The 25,486-nt window shown below is 40.3% G+C and overlaps 1 protein-coding gene across 1 annotated transcript; it reads left to right on the forward strand.

Moving 5' to 3' along the window:
* The first annotated feature begins 15,417 nt into the window (after positions 1-15,417).
* Positions 15,418-19,512, forward strand: LOC123241691. Its single transcript, XM_044669257.1, is given in 4 exon segments — positions 15,418-15,820; positions 15,974-16,642; positions 16,645-17,750; positions 17,752-19,512. Coding segments are annotated over 4 exon segments (3,939 nt in total).
* Positions 19,513-25,486: the final 5,974 nt, after the last annotated feature.

Here is a 25,486-nt window from a genome sequence, read left to right on the forward strand (position 1 = left end):
AAGTAAAGCATTTATCAGATCACTAAATAAGGGGTGGCTTGATTTAGGATGTCCTACTTGCCTAAAGAAACTAAAACCAGATGTCCAACCACCAAAACCACTCTTCCTCCACAGGGCCCAAAGGGAAATTCAGGGGAAATAGCAGGGATGTAATGGAGAAATCAGGGAGAGATCCAGAGAAATCAGACTAGGTCCAAATGCCCCAAAAGACAAAGGCATGGGCCAAGGCAAAGCCAAAAGCCAAAGCCAACATGCAAAAGCCCCCCAGTTAGAACTTCAGCACTATTTATAGCATCAGGCTCCAACTGATTTTCTGTGAACATTCTAAATTTCTAACTGCCAGGGCTCTTACAATTGAGTTTGCAAAAGCAAAAAGCTCCTGCTGCAACCCTGCATTACAGCATTCCCAAATCTTTTGAAGTTGATTGCCTTTACAATATAATTTTATTGTATAAGTTATTTGATGCTCTTCAATTCATTCTGTATTAGGTCATATGAGATTTACAGGATTTTTCTGAAACTTCACCTTTCATCACATCTTAGAACACAATAGTATATAATTATCTTCATGTCATATCTATCCCCAAAATGAAAAGTATTATTTTAATGTACCAATATTTACTACCACAGAAGAATCGGTTATATTTGGGTACATAAGACTTTCTTGTATTTAATTGTCTGTTTCTAAGTTATCCCAGATGCCTTCTCTTAATGCCCTCTCTATAATTTAATCTTCTTGAGAGGAGGGTTTTTCATTCTCGTTTTTGCATATATACCAAGTAACATAGTGTCTTACTCATAGCAAACAAAAAAAAATACTTATTAAATGAACCTATGCACTTGTAGAGAAAATATATTAATGAGATCCCAGATCCATTCAGTATTTTTTGACGTTTCACTCTAAAATACACACAAATTCCCTCCACAACTGTTATATCTAAATGGTTGAGGCCTCATTGTCTGTAATTTTTGTACAGGTGGACAAATCTTATATGTGAATTCCATATACCATCAGCAAAATAAAGGTTCGTTATGGCAACAAAGCACTCAAAATCAACCTGAAGTTTGGAAAAGTCTGCCCACTAGCAATTTGATTTATACTATTATTTCATAGTATGGAGAAGAAAGTAGAACATGGAAAATAAAAAATACCTTTTCATGATTTTCTATTAGCACCCCAATGTCACAGATTAAAAATCTATGGTCCATTAAGCAGGAAAGGAGGAATAATGGCCTGACTTAAAAAATATTGCAGCCTGTCAGGATTGCCTTGTCCCAGAGCGGAGGCTTATCTGTAAAACCCACATACAATGATTTTTTAATGATTTTATACCAGCTCATTAGAAAAGCAACCACCAGTGAGACATTTAAGAGTAATAATGTATATATACAAGGGGTATATCTACAGTGTTTCTTGAAGAGGTATGCCAATACTTAACTGACTTAATATGAGGGAGAAATTGTACATGAATTTTAAAAAAGGAAAATGAAAGCTTGCATAAATATTAAGGATATTTTCTGGAGATATTTGTATATCTCAAATATGATTACAAGGTACCCCAAAAACATATCTTCCATTCATTTTACAGAACTGCCCTGTTGGTATTATAGAAATGGAATTTAAGCAGACTATTGCCTTTTATTTTATGCTAGTAACAAATGAGAAATGGGGCTTATAGGAAACATATTGCTATTTTGTGATTTCATTCTTCATTGCTCATTGTGTATAGAAATGTTTTCATGCATCAAGGGCTGATAAAACACAGATTACAAACACAATTCAGAAGTTATTTTCTTTAGAGGCAGAGTTTTTCCATCCAATAATAAACATATTTGGAGATCTATTTTTCTTTACCAGATTGACTTTGCTCCCCATGTAAGGTAATGTGGGTTTTAAAATTAATATTCAATGCCTCCAAAGTATGATATTTATAAGGATTTTATTTAAAGCGCTGAGAAAGAGTCTTAACTCACCCTTCACCAAGTCGCCTCCTCTCCAAAAAGTTCCGACACCACGTCCACAACGACCACATCAAAAACAGCCCTCGAAACCCACAGCCAATAGGAAAAGGCTTAAGGAATTAAGGGTATGGTGAAAGGGAGTTTGGGTAATGTAGTTTTTAAAAGGGGTACAAGGTCTTTTCAACTTTACAGTAACTAGGATATTATTATTCAGTTTACAATAGATGGCCTCAGTAGATTTTCCAGTATGAGAACCATATCTAGAAGTATGACAGTGCCTCATTTATGGTAAAAGAGAAAGCAATCCATTTTCTAGAGAGTTGGGCCTATGACTGAAATTGGGTAAAAAAAGTGAGTCTTAGGAAAGGGACACCAAAGTGACAGAACTGGAGTTTGCTTGCCAGTAGTTTTCCACCAGTAAACTAGGTTCTTTAAACCATGTTTTCCAAGATGAAGGAGGAAGGAAGCACATTTGAATGGAAGTTTGAACCGAGTGAAATACATGTTGCCCCACAGTTATTATTTTCTCATTTTAACTCTTGCTCAATTTGAATTTTAGTCATTTAAATGAAACATATGACATCCCACTATCCCTGAAAACTCTTCACAATGATTTTTAAAGAGCTTATTTCAATCAACAAAATTTCATTTTTACTCAAAACTCAACATACACCTTTATATCCCATTATACTTCTTTTCTAAATATTTTGTATAGTTTTTATACTATTCCATCATAGCACCAAGGAAGAATCTGGCTTTAGCAAGCACATTAAGTATCCTTCCTCAAACTCACAATCCAAAGAAGAGAATTAAACATATCAAATTACTTAGAATCCCACTGCCTGAATTCCAATAGATTAACTAGATTAGTTTTAAGTCTTAGTTATGTGGGACTTTGCTTGAATCCATGAATAATTTGGCAAATCATAGTTCTTAGGAGATGTACAAGAAAGCTTTCCTTTTGTTTAAATGCCAACATGACAATCATTATGGAAATGCACATATGGATATCTATTCTGGAGTGTTCATATTTTCAAGTGCATTAGAGTTTGCAGGATCATTTCATTTTAATGTTTCACAAGATGTCTTGAATAAACAAGAGAAAGGAAATTGACTAGGAACCCTACAGCCAAAATGGGAACAAGTGTGATTTCTCTGCCACTTCTTATTTTCAAAATCTTCAAATTAGCAGCCTACTTAAATACAAACAACACATTTTTCTTAAATAACTAAGAAAACTCTCCTTTTTTTTTGGTCTCTTTAGATACTAAAAGACCTGAAATAATAACTTGGTTGTTTGACCAGGATAAGAGTTTTGAGACTGGGAATATCTACTGAGGATATCTTTTTGTTCCCTCCTCAAACTCTCAAAAGTCAAAACTGGTCAAAACTTTTAAAAGATGTAGTCATTTCCATTCATTCATCAATACTTGACTTCACAGCCTGAAGGAAGATGTCAATGCAAAAAGTATAGTCCTTCAAACTTAACTTTGGAAAACTTAATGAACCCAAGAAATAGCATGTTTTCTTTTTTCTCTTGGTTGTTTCTTTCCTAGTTAGATCAAGTTTTTCAGTGCTTTGTAGTAGCATTCAATAATTCATTCAACAAATATTTAATAAGAAGTTACATTGTATTATACTCTGTGCTAGGATACCAAGAAAAATTAAACAAACCTTGCCTTTAGTAAGCTTACAGTTTCTTGAGGCATAGAGGGTAATCGTCTACTAGTACTAGTACTAGTACTACTACTACTACTAATAATAATAATAATGATAATAATAATAATGACACACATAAAGACAAAACACATACAAAATAATTGGACTAAAATGAGATAATTATAATACTTCTGAAGGAGACACTTAAGTTGTATACTGAAAAAAAAAATAAGGTGACCCTTGAGCTGAATATTGAAGCAAATCAGAGAATTGAAGATGTAGAGGTGAGGGGGAAGGGAATACATTCCATACATGAGGAAAAGCTAATGGAAAGAAATTGACCAATGGTTCCAAATGTATTTTATTCTTCAAACACTTTTCAGCAAAAGATATGTGTTGTGAATCCTCAGGTTAATTTATATCCTCCTCATAATATTCTTTATAATTAATTACTGCTTAAAATACTCTTGATTTTTGTTCTGAACTGTTGAACCATTGTCATAATTTCCCTTGCCTCATTGGGTTTGAAAATCAATAAAAGGAAACCACTAGCACAGATATAGACCAGAAATATATTTTCTAAGGCAGTAAAGCTGGATTATAGAAAGTGAGCAGGTAATTAATCTTGAAGAATAGGGAATGGGCCAGACTATGAATTGCATTAAATATCAACTAAAGAATTTTTTCATATGATTTTTGAGGAGTTTTTCAAATTGTTGGGGTTGACATGTTCAGAAGAATCAATTATATGGGAAAAATTTTTAAAGGGAGAGGGACTTAGTTCAATTAATAGAATATTTAAGTAATTTAGGTGAGACATAGGTAAGGATGACCTAAAATAGAGTGATGACAGTGTGAAGAGAAGCTATATTAAAGAGATAATATAAAAATAAAAGCACAATATGTTAACATTTGTTAATATGTAGGATGAATGAGAGCGAGGAGTTGAGGATGATTCTAAGGTTGTGAATCTGGGTGACTGAACCATGGTGTTACTTCAACCATAGTGGGTAAGAAAATGCAGTGAACTCTGTCTTGGGTATAATGAATCTAAGATGATTGTAGTATATACAGTCTGAAATGTCCAATAGGCAGTTGGTGGTGTGTGATTGGAGCAGAAAAGAGATTAGAACTGGAGATATAAATATCAAAATCATCAATATAGAAATGATGTCTGAATTCCTTGGAACTTAAAAGATAACCAAGAAAAAGAATGTAAAGTGATATCACTAAAATAGAGCATTATGCCTATAACTAGTAAACATAATGAATCACAAATAGATATAGATTTAGAAGCAAAAAAAGAAAGTCAGAAAGAAAGGAAAGAAAGTCAGAAATAAAGGAAAAGTATGAGGCTAGATTAGTTTTATGCAAAACCAGATGGGGAAGGACATCCAAGAGGAAAAGATATTTAACGATTGCAAATGTAATTGTCTTCAAAGAGGATAAAAATATTAAAATAAAGGCATGATGAACATAATAATACATAAATATCATGCTGTAAAATTACACCAAACTAAAATTCCCCCCACTTCAAAATTTATCCTAACTAAACTTCATAAAATTATTTTATATTCTTTTGCTATGCTTTTGAAATTACTTTCACTTATGAATATTCTTTTTTCCTCCCAGATATCTTCATTTTTGAGATAGCCAATACATTTTACAAAGATTTATCATCATAAATACACAGAAAGTAAACTTCAGGAATGTCAGGGGGTCCTAAGGGCTCCTGAAGCATCTTTCAGCTAAGTCAAGGTAAAACTAGGTAAGCAATACACTGGTAGTGAGTGACTAATAGTGAAGATCAGAAAATCTTATCAGAGGCATAGTATAAAAGTTGTTTAGACCTGTAACTGAGGGATACAATACTACCCTGAGATATGTAGAGAAATACAGTAAGGATTCCTATATACAGGAGGGATTCTTCATAGAGGATATAGAAAAATTTATAGAATTTGACAAGATAAAATTCATCTATGTAAGTAAGAATTAAAATTTTAAAATGTTTCATTAGTCTCATGAAAAAAAGTATTAGAAAGTTCACTTATCCAGAAAATTTTCTCATCTGGGTTTTTATCACTGTTCTCCTGTTTCCTTGACCCATGACCTTAGAGAAGTCAATTAAAAAGACTAAGTCTTATTTGTCTCATCACTAACATGGAGATAATTGACTCCATATACCGAAGAGTTGAGGTTTTTTCTTGGAGGGAGGGAGGTCAACCACACTTTATATATCTATAAACAGAAATATATTTAACAGAAACATATGTAATAGAAATGTATACTTGAAATTTTTCCCTCCTGGTAAATTTGTTACAATTTTTTTCTAACTCCATAAGTAATTTTTTATTTAATTGTCACTAAGTAAGTTAACTTATATAGTATTGTAAGTTTTTCTTATATTGTTTCAGCCTACTTGTGAGCAATTAATATTTCTCCAATTATTAGATCTGTTTGTTTTTGTATAATGTTTTGCAATTATGTTCATATAATTCCTGAGTTTGTCTTGGCAGGTAGACTCCTAAGTATTTATGATCTGTAGTTATTTTAAATGGAATTTCTCTTTCTTTAACTTCCTGCAGGATTTTGTTGGTAATATGCAAAAATGTAATGAATCATGTGGGGTTATTTTATGTCCTGCAACTTTACTATCATTGTTTGATTAGTTTCTTAGTTAGCTAACATTTATAGTACAGTATTATATAATCTTGGTGATAACAGGAAACCTTTCTTCCTTGATTTTGTAGGAAAGGCTTCTAGGTTATTTCCCTAACAGATAATGCTTGCTTTGGTTTTAGGTAGATGAGATATTTTATAAAAAATATTTTATTTGTTCTCAATTTTATGTAACAAATTTACCAGGAGGGAAAAATTTCAAGTATACATGTGGATAGTGTTCTTTCTCATAAATTCTTCTGGATTGTCCTAGATCATTGAGTTGCTGCTAGAGAAAAGTCTATTACATTCTATTATGCCATAATGTATCAGTCTCTGTGTTCAATGCACAAAGGTTATGCTCCTTTCACTCTGCATCAATTCTTAGAAGTCTTTCTAGTTCACATAGAAATCCTCTAGTCCATCATTCCATTCAGCACAATAGTATTCCATCACTATCAGATACCACAGTTTGTTCAGCCATTCTCTTAACAATGGACACCCTCTCATTTTCCCAATTTTTTGTTATCACAAAGAGCTTTGCTATAAATATTTTTTGCACAAGTATTTTTTTCTTAATATCTCTTTGGGGTAACAACAAAGGAAAGTAATAAATGTTGGAGGGCATGTGGCAAAATTGGGACATTAATGATTACTGGTGGAGTTGTGAATTGATACAGTCATTCTGGATGGCAATTTGGAACTATGCCCAAAAGGCTTTAAAAGACTGTCTGGCCTTTGATCCAGCCATACCACTGCTGGGTTTGTATCCCAAAGACATCATAGATAAAAAGACTTGTACAAAAATATTTATAGCCTCACTCTTTGTGGTAGCAAAAAATTGGAAAATGAGGGGATGTGCTTCAATCAAAGGAATTATGAACTGGAGGAATTCCATGCAACCTGGAATGTAATGACCTCCAGGAATTGATGCAGAGTGAAAGGAGTAGAACCAGGAGAACATTGTACACAGAGACTGATACACTGTGGTACAATCGAATGTAATGGACTAGCAGCAGTTCAATGATCCAGGACAATTCTGAGAGACTTATGAGAAAGAATGCTATGCACAGTCAGAGGAAGAACTGTAGGAGTAGAAACACAGAAGAAAAACAATTGCTTGAACACATGGATTGATGGGGATATGATTGGGGATGTAGACTCTAAAGGATCACCCTAGTGCAATTATCAATAATAGGGAGATAGGTCTTTATCAGTGATACATGTAAAAACACAGTGGAATTGCACATCACCTTCAGTGGGGTATGGGGGTCGGAGAGGAGGAAAAGAACATGAATCATGTAACCATGGACAAATATCGTAAATTAATTAATTAAATAAAAAATAAAAAAAATATCTTTTGGGGGTACAAACACAGCAGTGGTATAGATAGGTTAAAGGGCAGACATTCTTTTAAAGCCCTTTGCACATAATTCCAAATAAGTTGGACCAATTCACAACTTTTCCAACAGTGTATTAGTGTCCAAATTTTGCCACATCTCCTCCAACATTTATCATTTTCCTTTGCTGCCATATTGGCAGGTCTGCTAGGTGTAAGGTGGTACCTCAGTGTTGTTTTAATTTGTATTTCTCTAATCAGGAGGTATTTAGAACATGTTTTAATGTGCTTATTGATATTTTTGATTTCTTCATGTGAAAACCATCTATTCATTTCCCTTGACGAGTTGCTGATTGGAGAATGGCTTGATTTTTTGCAAATTTGACTTAGGTCCTTATATATTTGGGAAATTAAACCTCTGCAAGAGAGTTTTGTTATAAACATGTTTTCAATGTTTGATGCTTTCCTTCTAATTTTGGTTGCATTGGTTTTGTTTGTACAAAACCTTTTTAATCTGATAATCAAAGTCATTCATTTTCAATTTTGTTATGTTCTCTATCTCTTGCTTGGTCTTAAATTCCTTTCTTTCCCACAGATCTGAAAGGTATACTATTCTATGTTCACCCAATTTACTTATGATTTCCCTCTGTATATTTAAGTCATTTAATCATTGTGAATTATTCTTGTTATAAGGTGTAATATGTTGATATTAACCTAATATTTCCCATATTATTTTCCAAGCAGTTTTTGTCAAATAGTGAGTTCTTGTCCCAAAAGTTGGGATCTTTGGGTTTATCAAAAATTAGCTTGGTGAGGTCATTTACCCCTAATCTGTTCAATTGATCCATCCTTCTGTCTCTTAACCAGTACCATATTGTTTTGATGACCACTATTTGGTAGTACAGTTTAAGATCTGGTACTGCCAGGCCTCCATCCTTCACCTTTTTTTCATTATTTCCCTTGATATTCTTGATCTTTTGTTCTTCCAGATGAACTTTGTTATAATTTTTCTAATTCTAGTTTTTTTTATTAGTTTGATAGGTAAGTCATTGAATATGTAGATTAATTTGAGTAGGACTGTCATTTTCATTACATCTAGTTTTAATTGTGTGGAAAACGTTTTTTTTTTATTTGTGTCCATATAATTCCTGGGTTTATCTGAGCAAATATATTCCTGAATATTTTATGTTGTGTAGAGTGATTTTAAATGGAATTTCATTTTCTAACTTCCGCTCCTGATTTTCATTCAAAATATATAGAAATGTTGATGATTTGTGTGGGTTTATCTTGTACCCTGAAACTTTGCTGAAGTTGTTAATTATTTCCAATAGCCTTTTAATTGATTTTTTAGGATTCTTTAAATAGACCATCATATCATCTGTAAAGAGTGATAGTTTGGTTTCCTCATTGCCTACTTTAATCCCTTCAATGTCTATTTCTTCTCTAATTGCTATCACTAGCATTTCTAGTACAACATTAAATAAGAGAGATGATAATGGGCATCCTTACTTTACTCCTAAACTTGTTGGGATGGCATCTAAATTGTCCCGATTGCAGTTGATACTTGCTAAAGGCTTTAAATATATGCTATTTATTATTTTGAGGAATGGCCCGTTCAGTTCCTATGTTTACAGAGTTTTCAATAGGAACGGGTGTTGCATTATGTCAAAGGCTTTTTATGCATCTATTGAGATTGGTCTACAATTATTTTTGTTTTGGTCTGCCTGATTTTGGAATAAATAAGATATTTCATGTTTTCTTCAGTTGTTTTTTTCATTCCATTGATTCTGCTTTATTGTTTCTTGATTTCTTATGATATCATAAGTTTCTATATGGTCAATTCTGATTTTTAAAGCCCAATTTTCCTCTGTCACTTTTTGATTCTCCTTTTTCAATTGGCCCATTTCTTCTTGCATTGTTTTCACTTCTCTCTTCCACTTTTCCTCTGCGGTGTTAATTGATTTTTTAAGTCTTTTCTGAGCTCTTCCAGACTCTGTCCAATTCGTATTTTTCTAACAATATTTTTCTTTTGGACTTTGTGTGTGTGTTTTCTTTCCTGTCGCTGTCCTTTCCTGTCTTCTGTGTCTGTACCATACTCTTTGTCTCCATAAAATTCTTTAGAGTTAGGTGCTTTTTTAGTTGTTTGCTCATTTTTCCTATATAATTATAGGTAGGTTTGGGGGGCTGATGGTCTGAGGGCTGAGAGCTCTGAGAGCTCCTTCCCCCTACTCATTCCATTGATCCTTGAGATGCTGATAGCTTAAGGACTTGACTCAGCCTTAGGTGCAAGCTTTTGATCTCACTCTGATCTTGATCAGGTCAGATTGTCTTGTCTTAGAACTCCACCATGAGCTTTAAGAAAAATGATCAGTACTTAGTACTTAGTACTATCAACCACCCCAAAATGTGAACTAAGTCCTAATCTCAAGCCCATACTAGAAGTCCCTGGGCTGGGGTTTTGGGCTTCTCCAAGGGTTTGAAATTTCTAGGGGCATAGGTTGACTTGTACCACTATTTGCCCAGGGAAGATCTCAGGATCTGGATATTAGCTTGGGTATAGTTTCCCAAAAGCTTGGCTAGCAGATGTGGGGTGGGGGTGTGTGGTTTGCTCTTTCCTCCTTGCTACAGCTTCTTGCTGGCTCTGCTCCCCTCTCACTCCAGTTACCCAGTTGCTTTTTTGCCTACCTTTTGGGTTTTTCTTTTTCTTAAAAGTTGTTTTGCTCTGTCTCCTTCTTGGTTCTTTCACTACTATGTTCGTTTTTATTCTATTCATAGGTTGGAGAAGATTCTCATGTTGGCATGGATCTGCTCTGTATTGCTCTGCCATCTTGGCTCGACCCTGACTACTAGCCAATTTTAATTTATTAATGGGTGATTTTTTTCAAGGCTCACCTCATATAATATCTTTTGACTCTCTTCTTGAAGGAGTTACTCATAAAATGCAAGTATGAAATTTCTGAGTAATCTGGTTTTAACTTTGTTTTCTCCACTTCTTGATTCCTTCTCACCCTTTCCAAGTGCTAGAAATTACCACTTTCTAATATCTTGTATTTATTGCATATTTATTTTGTATATTTTTATAGTTGTGCTTTATAAGAGATGCAAATACCTTGATGATAGGACTTTTACTTTTCATTTTTTATCTTTAGCACTTACCATAATGATTGCACATATTAGGCAGTAAAAGAAGTGAATAAATGGATCTAGCTATTTACTATGTGTCCTGCATTGTGTTAAGTTCTGGAAGATATGAGTAAGAAATCAAAGACAGTAGCAGCTTTCAAGTAGCTTACATTCTAATAGAGAAGAAAACAAGGAGATAGTGTATAAAGGGGCAGCTGTGCAGAAATATGATTGGGACTATTAGGGAGTCATTTGACATGCCCCTTCCTGGAAAGAATGTCAAGTCAATTTGATCCTGTTTCCAAAAGTATTCAAGTTGAAATATGATTAGGTGCTGCCTGAAATTGTGGAACCAATCAGAAAAGAAGTTCCTAAAGTAGAAGTAATGGAGATGAAATTCTTCAGAAATTGTTCTCTGGAAAAGCATTTAATGATATAAGGCTTGCTAATTTATTGTTCAATCATAACATGATACCTAACATACTACTCTTCACATATTGTATAATTTAGTGGCATTGGCTTTAAAAAACAAACCCTCTCCTTCTGTCTTGGAATCAATAGTATATATTGATTCCAAGACAGAAAAGTGGTAATGCTGGAAGCCATTGAGGCTGTGAGGTTAGCACGGCTACTCACAAGCTCTGACAATCCAGCACAGCAGGTTTTCAGGAGGATGGAGATTCCACACTCAGTTTACCCCATGTGATTCTTTTTACAGTGACATTCACTTGTATTGAAATTATTGCAATCAATATCCTTATCCAGCTTCAAGGAGACACAGAAAAACAATACAGGTTCATGGCAAGAACAATCATAGCCATAGACTACCCACTATCCCAAAATAAACCCCTGTACAACCCCCTAGAGTATAGAAATTTCCACTAGAATCAGTCCAGTAGAAAACCAGCAGTTAGTGAGTTAATGCAAGTTTCTAAAATTCCCAGCAAGAAAATACCTGGCCTGAGTTTGTTCCCAAACTCCTACAGACCATAGAAACAGTGAAACACAAAGAAATTAAGGCAATGACAAATTCACACAGAATCACCCTACCAGAACTGTATTCTTAGTGATCCCATAGCAGAAAGAACACCATGGGAACAAAACATTGGACCAGACTGATATTATTGTATCTTATTGGATGTAATCAACTACCATAACTATCTCCGTGATTGATGAAGGGAATGAATAGTATAACATAACTATATACATAATATAATTAGTTAAAATATAATTAAATATTATGCTTAGCTAGGAACTGATGTACTTGTACCTTACGCATGACTGAAAAGAATAAGTTCAAACTAAGCCACCCTGTAATGAATAATTTTTGACAAGCTTGCTTCTTTGTTTAACCACAGTAAGATATTTGGTAAATGTCAATCTTGTGATGTTTCAAAAGTTAATGTGTGATTTTGAATGTATGGGAAGAAAAAACCTGTATGAGATCATAAAGAAAAGAGGGTATAAAAATTAAAATCAGCAGATGGCACAAGAGAGAGAAGGAAGAGCCTCTGCAATTTTGACTTGTACTCTGGCTCATTTTCATTTCATTCTTCACCACACCACCCTACCTCCAGAGACCCAACCAAGCAAAGAGCGGGCTCTTTGCATGGTAAGGGTTAGACAATTGTGGTTAAGTGTCTTGCCCAGGATCACACAGCTAGGAAGTGTCTGAGGTCAGATTTGAACCTAGGACCTCCTGTCCAGCATTGGCTTCTTTGATATTACTTGTAAAGTTCATCTTCCAGACTTACACACTTTGACTAGCTAAACCCAATGCCTGGAGTTGTCTATATCCTCATGTATGTATCTTGGCTTCCCTTCGTTTCTTTTAAATTCTAGAGACTTCTGCAAGAAGCTTTTCCTATTCAATTTGATGTTAATGCTTTTTTTTCTATTGATTATGCACAATATTTTGGGTATATATTTTGATTGTACATAATCGTACTTTGTGTCCCTGATTGTTAGGTTTTGGAGCTCCTTGACAGGGGGTATGGTCATTCTTTCAAATTTATCTTGTATGTATGTGTATATCTATTTATCTTTGTTGTTTTTATTTTTTTGCATTCATTTGTTTATTTGTGTTAATTTATTTATCTATGCTCCCCTCTTTGTATCCTTAGTGTCTTGGACTATGTCTTTCTTGTTCAATTATTTTTCTGTCATGTTTGACTCTGTGATCCTATTTGGGGTTTTTTTCTTCATGAAGATACTATAGTGATTTGCTATTTCCTTCTCCAGATCATTTAATAAATGAGGAAAATGAAATAAGTAGGATTAGCTGACTTTTTCAACATCATTCAGCAAGTATAAACAGGAAGCAACATACAGTAAATGTCTGAAGTCAGATTTGAACTCAGGAAGATGAGTCTTCCTGAATCAGTCTTAGAACCCTATCCAATGCACCATCCACATCCCCTGGAACACAATGGATGATTAACCAATATTTTTTAAATTGACTGATACTTTCCAATGCATATTAATCATTTTCTTCCTATGTCAACTTTGCTTTGAAGTGTCAAATATAAAGTTTTATAACTCAATAGACATAGATACAGATATAGATGTTGATAAGGATGTGGATATAGACATATCTGTCATTGATCTATTTACATATGAATTAGTTTGTATGATCTTGTTAAGCTCTTTATAGAATTTCTTTTCATCTTCATATCAAAGCACCGCAAATTAAGAGCTATAAAGGACTAGTAGATTGAAAACAATTCCATAATTTTATAAATAGGAAATTTAACCAGAGAAAGATTAAGTCACTTGATACAACTAATAAATATCAGGGGCAGGATGTCTTTAGTAATAAATATTATTGCCTAAGCAGCAATTACCTTTCTTATGTCCTGCTTGTTTTTATTCACTATAAGTATAACCAAAAAAAAAATAACAAAGTATCTCAAAGCCCCACAGGGTACAACTAAAAACAATGGATTAAAGTTTTAAAGAAGTAGATTTTAAGTTAATTTAAGAAAAAATAAGATTTACCAATGAACTCTTCTCACAAATGGAATAAGTTGCCCCAGGCTATCCTTTTTCCTTTGTTTCTGTATTCTGTTTTTGTTATTTCATCAGATCCCATAGATTCAATTATTGGTATTTTGTGGATGTTTTGCAAATCATCTTTATGCCAAATCCTAGTATTTCTTATTAAATTCAATGTTTTGTCTCATGGATGATATATTTATTGCTGGAAGGGATCTTAAAGGTCATTGAATCCAGGACCTTCTCTCTACAGGTAAAATGTGGAGACTTAGAGTGATTAAGTAATTGCTCACCCTGCTAGGAAATATCAGAGACAGGACATGACATATGTCTTTCTAAGTCCAAATCTACTAAGGTGTAGTGGATGACCAAACTGACCCTTGCCCAAACCTATAGGCCTGTGTGTATTTTAGATAACTGACCCTTGCCCAAACCTATAGGCCTATGTGTATTTCAGATAGGAACCCTTACAAACTGAAGTGTGTATTCTAGATAAGACCTTGTACGCAACCCACCCAACGGGACCATGCCCTTAGAGTGATAAACACCTTTGCTCTAAGTCTGCTATGTACTATATAAAGAGGGTTGCGAACCTACTCTGGGGGGAGACCACTCCTTTCAGTCTCTTCCCCCGCGTGTGAACATGTGTAGCTTAATAAAGCTCTGCTCTCTGTGCATCTTGCATCGTCTGTCTTGTTTCCTTCGGCTCACCCAAAAACGGACCCAAACATATGGGGGCTTGTCCGCTTGGGAATACGCCCTAGGAACAGCAGACAGAGAGTGGAAGCCACCCTACATTTTTACCTGGCAATCCCTGGCTCAGGACCCTCCCCCATGGCTCAAGCCGTACACCGACTCGGCGCGAGTCCTCGCCCTTGCTCTAGACAAAGCAGCCTGTGACCCATCTGAAAGCAAGGGACAGCCCAATCCCTCAGCACCCTCAGTCCTCCCAGCCCAGGAGGAATCTCTGCTGGACCTTCCCTTACCTCCCCCTTACAACTCCCCACCTCCCATATACCCTTCCTTACCAGGGGAAGCCCAGGCAGCACCTCCTGCCCAGGCAGTTCCCCCTGTTTTACCTTCACCTCCCCTGGCCCATCGGACAAGGGGCCGCAGCCCTTTCGCTCCCAAAGAGGGCCAGTTACCTTCCTCCACAGTGGCCCTCCCTGTCCAGACCATGGGACCCATGGTCCCCGGTGGGCCAATGGTTCATCAATACTGGCCATTCACCTCCTCTGATTTATACAATTGGAAACACCAAAACCCCCCTTTTTCTGAGCAACCACAGAAGATCATTGACCTTCTGGAATCCATTTTTCTCACTCATACTCCCACTTGGCACGACTGTTAGCAGCTCCTCCTCACCCTCTTCACTAGTGAAGAGCGTGACCATATTCTCACAGAAGGGCGGAAAATGATTCTAGGTGATGACGACCCCCCCACGGCTGATCCCACTTGCTTGGAAGCTGCGTTTCCCACAAATTGCCCGGATTGGGACTTCTCGATGGAGCAAGGTAGGGAGCGTCTTCAGTCCTATCGCCAGACTCTCCTATGCAGGCCTCCGTGCAGCAGCTCGGAAGCCCACTAATTTGACCAAAATTGGGGCAGTTAGACAGGGCCCTGAGGAAACTCCCGCAGCCTTTCTAAAACGGCTACAGAATGCCTTCTGAATTTATTCCCCCATGAACCCCGCAGCTCCTGCCAGTCAGATGGCAGTCCTACTAGCATTTGTCAATCAAGCGGCACCAGACATCAGTAAAAAGCTGCAGAGGGTGGATGCATTCACGGCACAGTCCCTAGAGGAACTTCTGAAGGTAGCAGAGAAGGTCTATAACACCAGGGAGACTCCCGAGGAGCAGGCAGAATGCCTGAGACAGGAGAACCTTATCAGGCAGGATCAGAGACAGAAAGAGGCTGAGGAACGGGATGTCAGAGTGCGTTCAGAACAACGATTTCGGGAAGAAAAGCCCCAAAGACAGATGCTTAAAGCTCAACAAGAGACCACTCGTATTCTAGCTGCAGCCCTTCGTCGGCAGCCAGGGCAATTGGAACCAGACCCCCAGCCCAGGGGGACTTGCTTTGACTGCGGGTGCCTGGGCCATTGGCAGGGGGATTGCCCCCACAGGGCGCCCTCTTGCGGACCCAGGAGGAGATTTCCTCCCCCACCCCCAATGGCTAGCCGCCCAGGATGACAGACCCTAACCTTTGCCGAAAGGGATTGAGGGGGACGGGTCTCAGGCCCCCTCCCTGAGGCCTGGGTAACAGCTTGCATTGAGGGGACTCCCATTCCCCTGCTGGTGGACACGGGGGCAAAACACTCAGTCCTCCAACATCCCCTGGGTGAGACTTCCTCCAAATTTTCCGTGGTCCAGGGAGTGGCGGGTTCTCGCAAATACCCCTGGACCACTAAACGAACTGTGAATCTTGGGACCCATACCCACTCCTTCCTAGTCATTCCTGATAGCCCCGCCCCTCTCCTGGGTAGAGATCTTTTGCATAAATTAGGCACTTGCATACAGTTTCACCAAGACTCAGTGGCCCTGACTGATGCTGAAGGGATTCCTTTCACCCTGCTCACAGTAAGCCTTCAGGATGAGCACCTATTGTTCTCTGACCCCATTCCCACCTACATTCCACCCCATGTTAAGCCTTGGGTGGTGGCTCACCCGGGGGTGTGGGCGGAGCTTTTGGGTGTTGGCTTTGCAATCAGCCAAGCCCTGGTCATGATCCCCCTCAAGTCTGGGGCCACACCCATCCGGGTCAGACAATACCCAAAGCCCCTAGCAACCAGGAGAGGGATCCAACCCCATATTGACCGCCTTCTGAAGGCCAGAATCCTGGCTCCATGCAAATCACCTTGGAACACTCCCCTCTTATCAGTAAAGAAACCTGGGTCGAATGACTATCGCAGGTCCAAGACCTGAGGGAGGTGAACAAAAGGATCGAGGACATCCATCCCACAGTCCCCAATACTTACATGCTGCTTAGCAATCTCCATCCTTCCCTCATATGGTACACCACTTTGGACTTGAAGGAAGCTTTCTTTACCCTCCCGCTTGCACCCATTAGCCAACCCATCTTTGCCTTTGAATGGCACACCCCTGGGTCCCCGACTGTCTCCCAACTAACCTGGACTAGACTCCCCCAGGGACTGAAACTCAGCCCGACCTTCTTCAGCGATGATCTGGCTCGGGATCTGGAGGAGTTCCGCACTGCACGTCCTGAAGTGACCCTCCTGCAGTACGTCAACGACCTCCTCATCGCTTCCCCCTCCGAAGATTCCTGTAAAGATGCTACTCCAGCACTTCTGACCTGCCTCCAGGAATCGGGGTATCGTGTCAGCTTGAAGAAAGTGCACATTGCCCCCATGGAGGTAATATTTCTAGGCTATCGCCTGAAAGAGGGTTTTTGATGGCTCACTAAGGCCATGACCCAGACCACCTTGACAATCCCTACCCCATCATCACCTAGGCAGGTCCGAGAGTTTCTTGGGACGGTGGATTACTGTCGGTTGTGGATCCCTAATTTTGCTGAAATCGCGAAGCCCCTCTATTTAGGGGCTAGGGAGTCCAAGGCTTGGTCATGGACAACGGACATGGACTTGGCCTTTCGGGAACTGTGCGCCTTCTTGCTGAGAGCTCCGGCCTTGGCCCTGCCCTATCCCGAAAAGGCATTTTTGCTCTTCGTGGATGAAAAACATGGAGTAGCAAAGGGAGTCCTCACCCAAAAGTTGGGACCCTGGGACAGGCCAGTGGCATATTTGTCCAAAAGGATGGACCCTGTGGCAGCGGGGTGGCCAGCATGCCTCCCCATTATTGCCGCTGTAGCTCTTTTAGTCAAGGATGCAGACAAGCTCACCCATGGCCAAGCACTGACCATTGCCACCTCTCACGCCATTGAGAGTGTCCTTCGGCAACCACCAGTCAGATGGTTCTCACACTCTAGGCTGACACACTATCAGTCCCTGCTCCTCAATGAACCGCGACTCACCTTTAAGGTGATCTCAGCCCTCAATCAAAGCCACCCTGCTCCCTATAGGGGACCCAACAGCATCCCACTCTTGTCAGGACATTTTAGTGGAAGCTACCTCAGCAAGACCTGATCTCAAGGACACCCCTGCCCCAAACCCGGACCTCATCTACTTCACTAATGGTAGCAGTTTCATCACCCCCTCGAGGGCCAGAGCAGTGGGGGCAGCAGTAGTTGACCATTCAGGTTCCATTGTTTGGGCAGCCTAACTTCCTGAAGGAACCTCAGCCCAGCAGGCTGAATTGATTGCTCTGGAAGCAGCCCTTAGGGCGGCAAAAGGGAAGCGGGTGAATATCTACACAGTCAGCCGCTACGCATTTGCCTCCCTGCATGTTCATGCTCCCATCTACCGTGAGCGAGAATACATAACCTCCACGGGGAAGCCAATTGCCCACCTAGAACATATTCAGGGGCTCCTGGATGCGGTCTGGGAACCCCACCTGGTGGCCGTCATCCACACACCAGGCCATCAGAAGGGCAATTCCCACCCAGCACTGGGGAATAGGTGAGCGGATAAAGCGGCTCGGGAAGCAGCAACACATGCCTCCATACGGAGACCTGGCCCATGGGTGCTTACCCTTGCATCCCCTCCCCAAGGCCTCCTGCTCCCGGCCCCTCCCTCAGAGCCACCCCAATACTTGGAAGAAAACCGAGTATGGGTTATTAAACAGGAAGGCGAGCCCTTAGCCGGCTATGAGGTGGTTTTCCAAGACCGCAGGGGCAACATACTCCTGCCCCATGTGGCAGGCTGTCTGCTGGCTACTCACCTCCACCATCTTACCCACCTCGGTGCCAACAAACTTCGGGAGATTCTATGGAAGGGGTGGATTCGATTCTGGGGCATGACCTCCTTTCTTGAGGAACTCACCTGCAAATGCACTGCCTGCCAAGTAGTGTGGCCAGCCAATCCCACCCCTGCCCCCAGGGAACTTGACTTCACTGAGGTAAAGCCAGGTAAATTTGGGTTCTGGTACCTTCTGGTTATGGTGGACACATTCACGGGATGGCCAGAAGCCTTTCCTACCAAGGCTGAAACAGCACAGGTAGTAGCCAAACATCTCCTGGAAGACATCATCCCTCACTATGGTCTTCCCACCTCCTTGGGGTTGGATAATGGACCAGCCTTCATTAGCCACACTGTCTGGCTGCTGGTAAAGGGCCTAGGGATAACTTGGAAGCACCATTGCGAATACAGACCTCAGAGTTCAGGTCAGGTAGAGAGGATGAATCAGACCCTAAAAGAGTTTCTTACTAAACTCACCCTGGAGACTGGCAAGGACTGGGTGACCCTCCTTCCCCTCACTCTTTTTAAAGTCCAAAATACCCCAGGCCAGCTATCCCTTACCCCCTATGAGATCCTTTATGGCTCCTTACCCCCTATTCTATCATCCTTTCCTTCCACTGAAAAAATACCCCCCCATCTGCGAGATTTTGTTCTTTCCCTTTCCCAGGTGCATGCCGAATTGTGGCCATGTCTTCAAACCCGGTTTCAACCACCACCCCACGAGCCTCACCAATTCAAGCCCGTTGACTGGGTCTGGGCCAAGAGACACCGGAAGGAAACCTTGCAACCTAGGTGGAAAGGGCCATACGTCATCCTGCTGACCACTCCATCCGCAGTAAAGGTGGACGGCATTAGCCCCTGGATCCATCATTCTCACATCAGGCCAGCCACAGCTCCAAACCCAGGGTGGGAAGTTAAGGCCCATCCGAATAACCCTTTGAAGCTGACATTGAGCAAACCCTAATGGCTAACCACTTCCAACCCTTTCCCCCCATATTTTTGGCAATGGTGGTACTGAACAGCGATCTGTGTGCTGGGACTCCCTTTTTGTGGTGTGAGAGAGGTAACACTCTTGTACTCATCCGTGACTCTTCAACTTGTCCCCCACCCACGACGACCCTGAGCACATTGACGATGCCCACTCCAGCCAACCATGCCACAGAACCAGTAACCAGCACCAGCAATGGCGCCATCCTAATCACCACGACTGCCGCCAACACCACCTTGACCCCTGAGGTTTCTACCTCAGCCAAAGCCCTTTCCCCAACCAATGCCCCTTCACTGCCCCAGATTCCACGAAGTTTATCCGCACCAATTGCCGGCAGCCCGCACCCGCCATGGAAATGGATATTAACCAGCGGACAGTCTACAACGATCCATGAAAGAGACAAGCACCACAGGGTCTCCCTCCTTTATCATGTATCCCTGCGACTTGGCCGATACTTCCCCCTGTCGCTGTGACACGGCTCAACGCACTAGTGCAGACTGCTATACTCAAACAGGGACTGACTATGACCCTAGGGCCCAGCAATACTATGCCTGCCTGGCTTCGAACCCTGGAAAGCCGTACTATAACTCACCTGGCCAGTACTATTGTTCCTCCTGGGGTTGTGAAACCCTGGCCACTGACTGGCAGACACAAGAACCGGATCGATATTTACAAATGAAAAGACATAGTGATGGCCAGAACCTCAACCTCACGGTATTACGGCCCAAAGACATTGGATGGCTGTCTGGTAGGACTTGGGGAATTAGGCAGTATACGTCAGGAGTGGATGAAAGAGATTTCTTTCGCATCCAAAAGTTACCTATAGTGACCGCCCCTGCAATATTCCTGGGGCCCAACCAAGCCCTGAAGCCCCGACCCCAGAAACCCCAGCTGCCGCCCAAGCCTAAGACCACGACTACTGTTGCTCCGACGACAACTCTTGAACTCTTGCTCCGACTGTCAACAATCCAGCTAGTGTCCCAACCCCCACTGCAACCGCCGGAGCTATGACAGCTGCAATCCCCGGACCTGCAGCCCCCAGACCAAGCATTCCTACACCTGAACACTTACGCCTGCTAGAGGCAGCCTTTGCAACACTCAACTCCTCCACCCCTAATCTGACCATCAGCTGCTGGCTGTGCCTCATGGCATCGCCCCCTTACCTTGAAGCTTTTGCTATCAATGGCACCCTCCCTACCACCTACAATGCCCAACAATTGCCTTGCAATTGGACCGAGACAGGTACGGGCCTGACTGTTCCCCTAGTGGGAGGGAAGGGTACTTGCATCCTCGGGAACTCCTCTGCAATTTCGACTACTGAGGTTGAGACATGGGCGAAACAAGCCCCGAACTACAATAGCATCGCTACCTTCAATGGCACTACAGGTACTAAGTATGACCTCTCCCAAGGGGACCCGGTTCTTGTGCTCAGTGACAGGGCTGCAACCTTGCATATCCTCGGCAGGGCCCAGGGAGATTTTCCACTTAGTAGCTGTCACCCCGCGAGCTACTGTGCAGTCACATCCAGCCTTCATGGCCTTGTGGGAAAGACCTCGGATCCTTAGGGAAAAGAGGGAGCCTGGAACCATTGCATTAACCATTGCCACCCTTCTGGGGGCGGCAGGGGTGGGGACTGGAATAACCACCCTCACCACTCAAACGCAGGGTCTGAGACACCTTAAGAAGGCAGTGAACGAGGACATCGCGAAACTCGAAAACACTCTGAGGTACTTAGAGAAATCCCACAACTCCCTAGCTGAAGTAGTCCTGCAGAATAGAAGAGGCTTAGACTTGCTCTTCCTTAAAGAGGGGCATTTGTGAAGAACCGCCTAAATACCATACAGGTACTAGTTCTTCAGTGCCAGCACCAGGCGATTCCCCCTGACCCCTAGACCAAAAAAAAAAAAAGTGTGGAATGTAGTGCATGGCCAAACTGACCCTTGCCCAAACCTATAGGCCTGTGTGTATTTTAGATAACTGACCCTTGCCCAAACCTATAGGCCTGTGTGTATTTCAGATAGGACCCCTTACAAACTGAAGTGTGTATTCTAGATAAGACCTTGTACACCACCCACTCAATGGGACCATGCCCTTAGAGTGATAAACACCTTTGCTCTAAGTCTGCTATGTACTATATAAAGAGGGTTGCGAACCTACTCTGGGGGGAGACCACTCCTTTCGGTCTCTTCCCCCGCGTGTGAACCTGTGTAGCTTAATAAAGCTCTGCTCTCTGTGCATCTTGCATCGTCTGTCTTGTTTCCTTCGGCTCACCCCAAAACGGACCCTAACAAAGGTTCCCACTATTTTATGTTACCTATATGTAGACTCTTCAATTTGTCTGCTACACATCTTTACTTTATGTTTCAGTGCTGCCACAAACTAAATGCATCCCAAAATAAACTAATCATCCTATCTCTTAAGCCAATCTTCTTTCTAATTCTCTTCTTCCTTTGGATGAGTGCACAGTTGTCTCTAATACAGAAGCTTAAAAAATTTTAAGTCATTTTTTCTCTTATTTCCCTAATTCATCACAAGCAAGGATTTTCTTTTCTATCTCTACATCTGATGCATCACATTTCCTTTTCCTTTTATTTGCATCACCACAAAACTATTTAAGGTCATCGTAATTTCTTTTCCGGATTAGTACAGTCTCCAAAATAATATCCTTAACCCATTGACTCCATTTTCATTTCATCCACTACAAAATTACCAAATAATATTTCTGCTATTTAATATTCAGATGTAAAAAGTAACATAGGAATTGTAAACACCATTCAATACTCCAGAAAGTATCTCAAAGAGAGCCAGTGAGAATACAAGAAAACCAAAGAAAAATACTAGCAAACTGTTTCAGCACAAGACTGAACAAGAAGATTAAAGATGCTAGGAGATTAAAGGTGACATATATTATTCCAGAATCTCAACTGATTATTTACAGCAGCAAGGCAATACTTTTATACTTTCCTAATTGATTTACTACATCAATAATCCCAATTGTTTTCCCAAAATTGTTTTATCCCACTTCAAACTTAACTTTCTCCCTACCAACCCTTACCCTCTCAGCTATTCTGTGTGCTTCATTCATCAATCAACGCTCCTAAACCTGCATCAGAAATCATGCCTCTCTAAGAATCATGATTTCCTGCTATGCACTCTTGCCTAACTCTGAGAAGACTTCACTGAGACTTAATATTAAAAGATATTGTTAACCTACCTGAACTCATTCCTCAATGACATTCTTTCTTCATTAATGAAGTTAGTTTTTTTTTAAACCCTTAACTTTTGATGTATTTTCTCATAGGTGGAAGAGTGGTAAGGGTGGGCAATGGGGGTCAAGTGACTTGCCCAGGGTCACACAGCTGGGAAGTGGCTGAGGACGGGTTTGAACCTAGGACCTCCTGTCTCTAGGCCTGACTCTCACTCCACTGAGCTACCCAGCTGCCCCAATGAAGTTAGTTTTTTACGGACTCCTTTGCTCACAATTCCTGCTTTCATTCTAGAGGACTCTATTCATCAAAAATGCTATCCTTCCAGTTCCTCATTTCCTATGTCCTAAAATCCCATTTCCCTTGGCCTATTTCTCAACCTCACTCAACTACATATGGAGATTGCCATATTCTTGATCCTGCCTATATCTACAAATAAATGATTACCACGTTCATAAACTCTGATATTTTTTATCTGCTTGAAGATTAATTTCTTAAGTTCTGTAAATACTTTATCATGTCAAGTCAACCTAACAATTCAACATTTATTTATTACGTCTCTGCCACTGTTAAGAACAGTGCTAATTGCTGGGATTCCAAAGTAGGAAAAACAATCATTTCTTTCAAAGAGCTAAGTCTACAAGTGAAGACAACATAAATTAGATATAAATGAGAATAAATTAGAAAATTATAATTAGGAAAATATTCACAGTAAGACATTAACTTAAAGAGAATTGGGAAACTCTTTTTACAGAAGGTGGAATATTAGGTAGGAACTGAAGGGAGTCAAGAAAGCTAGGAAAGGGAGATGAGGAGAGAGGAAATGCCAGGCATAGAGAACAGACAGAGAAAATGCAGTTTCCAGAGATGAGCTATCTTATGCAAATGTGACTATATCACAGAACATATGTTGGCTAGGAAGATATGAGATAACTAGGCAATTAGGAAGTGGTTGGGTTAATAAAACCATTAAAAACCAGAAGAGTTTTTGTTTAATCCTGGAGGCCACTGAAATTAACTAAATAAGATTGCGAAAGGGCATGCTTGCACTTTAAGAATATCTTTTTGATAGCTGAACAGATGAAGTAGAGAGACTTGAGGCAGGAAAATCAATCTGAAGACAATTGTAAAAGAACTGACATAAAATGATGACAGCCTTGCCCTGGGTGGTAGAGGTGTTTATAAGAGAGCATATAGAAGAGTTATTGAAGAGAAAAGACAAGACTTCACAGCTGATTATTTACGGGTGATAAGAGAGAGGGAAAAATAAAGAAGTATTTATTAAGTAAATTAGTAATCATTTATTAAGATCATAGTATGTCCCAAACATTGTGTTAAATATTAAAAATACAAAGAGAGAAAACTAGTTCCTGTCCCCAAGGAGCTTCCTGTCACTGGAAGAGACAATATAAAAACAAATGAAGGGGGCAGCTGGGTAGCTCAGTGAATTGAGAGCCAGGCCTAAAGACAGGAGGTCCTAGGTTCAAATCTGACCTCAGACACTTCCCAGCTGTGTGACCCTGGGCAAGTCACTTGACCCCCATTGCCTACCCTTACCACTCTTCTGCCTTGGAATCAATACTATGTATTGATTCCAAGACCGAAGGTAAGGGTTTAAAAAAAAACAAATGAAGCCAAGAGCAAGTCACACACCCCAACCCCACATCTGCTAGTCAAGGTTTTGGGAAACTATGTCCAAGCCAACATCCAAATCCTGAAATCCTCCCTGGGCAAATATTGGTACAAGTCAACCTATGCCCCTAGAAATTTCCTCCTTCAGGGAAGATTGTCTTTGAGAAGACAGTCTGAAGAGATTGTGTTCTGGAGGTAATCTTAGAGAGTCTTCAAGGGAGCTTTGCTGGAGACTATGGCTTGGATAGTGGGCTCAGAGCTCAGCTTCTATTTGGACTCTGACTCTTGGATTACTTCTTTGGGTGAGTAAAAGACTGACTTCCTAACTTCTGGAGAGACTAGCTTCCTTCTTGGAGGGCACTGGGTGGTTACCCACCAACAGCCTTACTGGTTGAAAGCTAATTAATCTCTGCCTAGATTAAGCAGACCTGGAGCAAAACATATTTAGGTTGATAGGATAGATAACTTTATCTCCCTCACATTTCTCTTTTTTATTGTTTTCTCTCTATTTATAAATATCTGCAAATACATTTCTGACTCAAGATATAACAAATACTGGTGACCACAAAATTTCATATAATCATCATCCAATCATTAATTTTTAATGTTACAACATGAGTAGGCAGTTTTCACATGAAGAAATCAAACCTACCAATAAACACATGAAAAAGTGTTCTAAATTCTTCCTGATTAGAGAAATGCCAATAAAAATAACATTGTGGTATCACCCTACACCTGGTAGGCTGACCAGTATGGCAGCAAATGAAAGTGATAAATGTTGGAGGGGATGTGACAAAATTGGGACACTAAAACAATGCTGGTGGAATTGTGAATTAATCCAACCACTGATTGTCTGGAGGACAATTTGGAATTATGCCCACAGGCCTTTAAAAGAATGCTTGCCCTTTGATCCAGCCATAGCACTGCTGGGTTTGTACCCTAAAGAGATAATAGGGAAAATACTTCTACAGAAATATTTATAGCCATGTTTTATGTGTTAGCAAAAAAAAAAATTGGAAAATGAAGGGGTGTCCATCAATTGGGAAATGACTAAACAAGTTGTGGTTTCTGGTGGTGATGGAATACTATTGTGCTGAAAGGAATGTTGAACT

This window comes from Gracilinanus agilis, chromosome 3 (assembly GCF_016433145.1).
Source record: "Gracilinanus agilis isolate LMUSP501 chromosome 3, AgileGrace, whole genome shotgun sequence".
Taxonomy (NCBI): Eukaryota; Metazoa; Chordata; class Mammalia; order Didelphimorphia; family Didelphidae; genus Gracilinanus; species Gracilinanus agilis.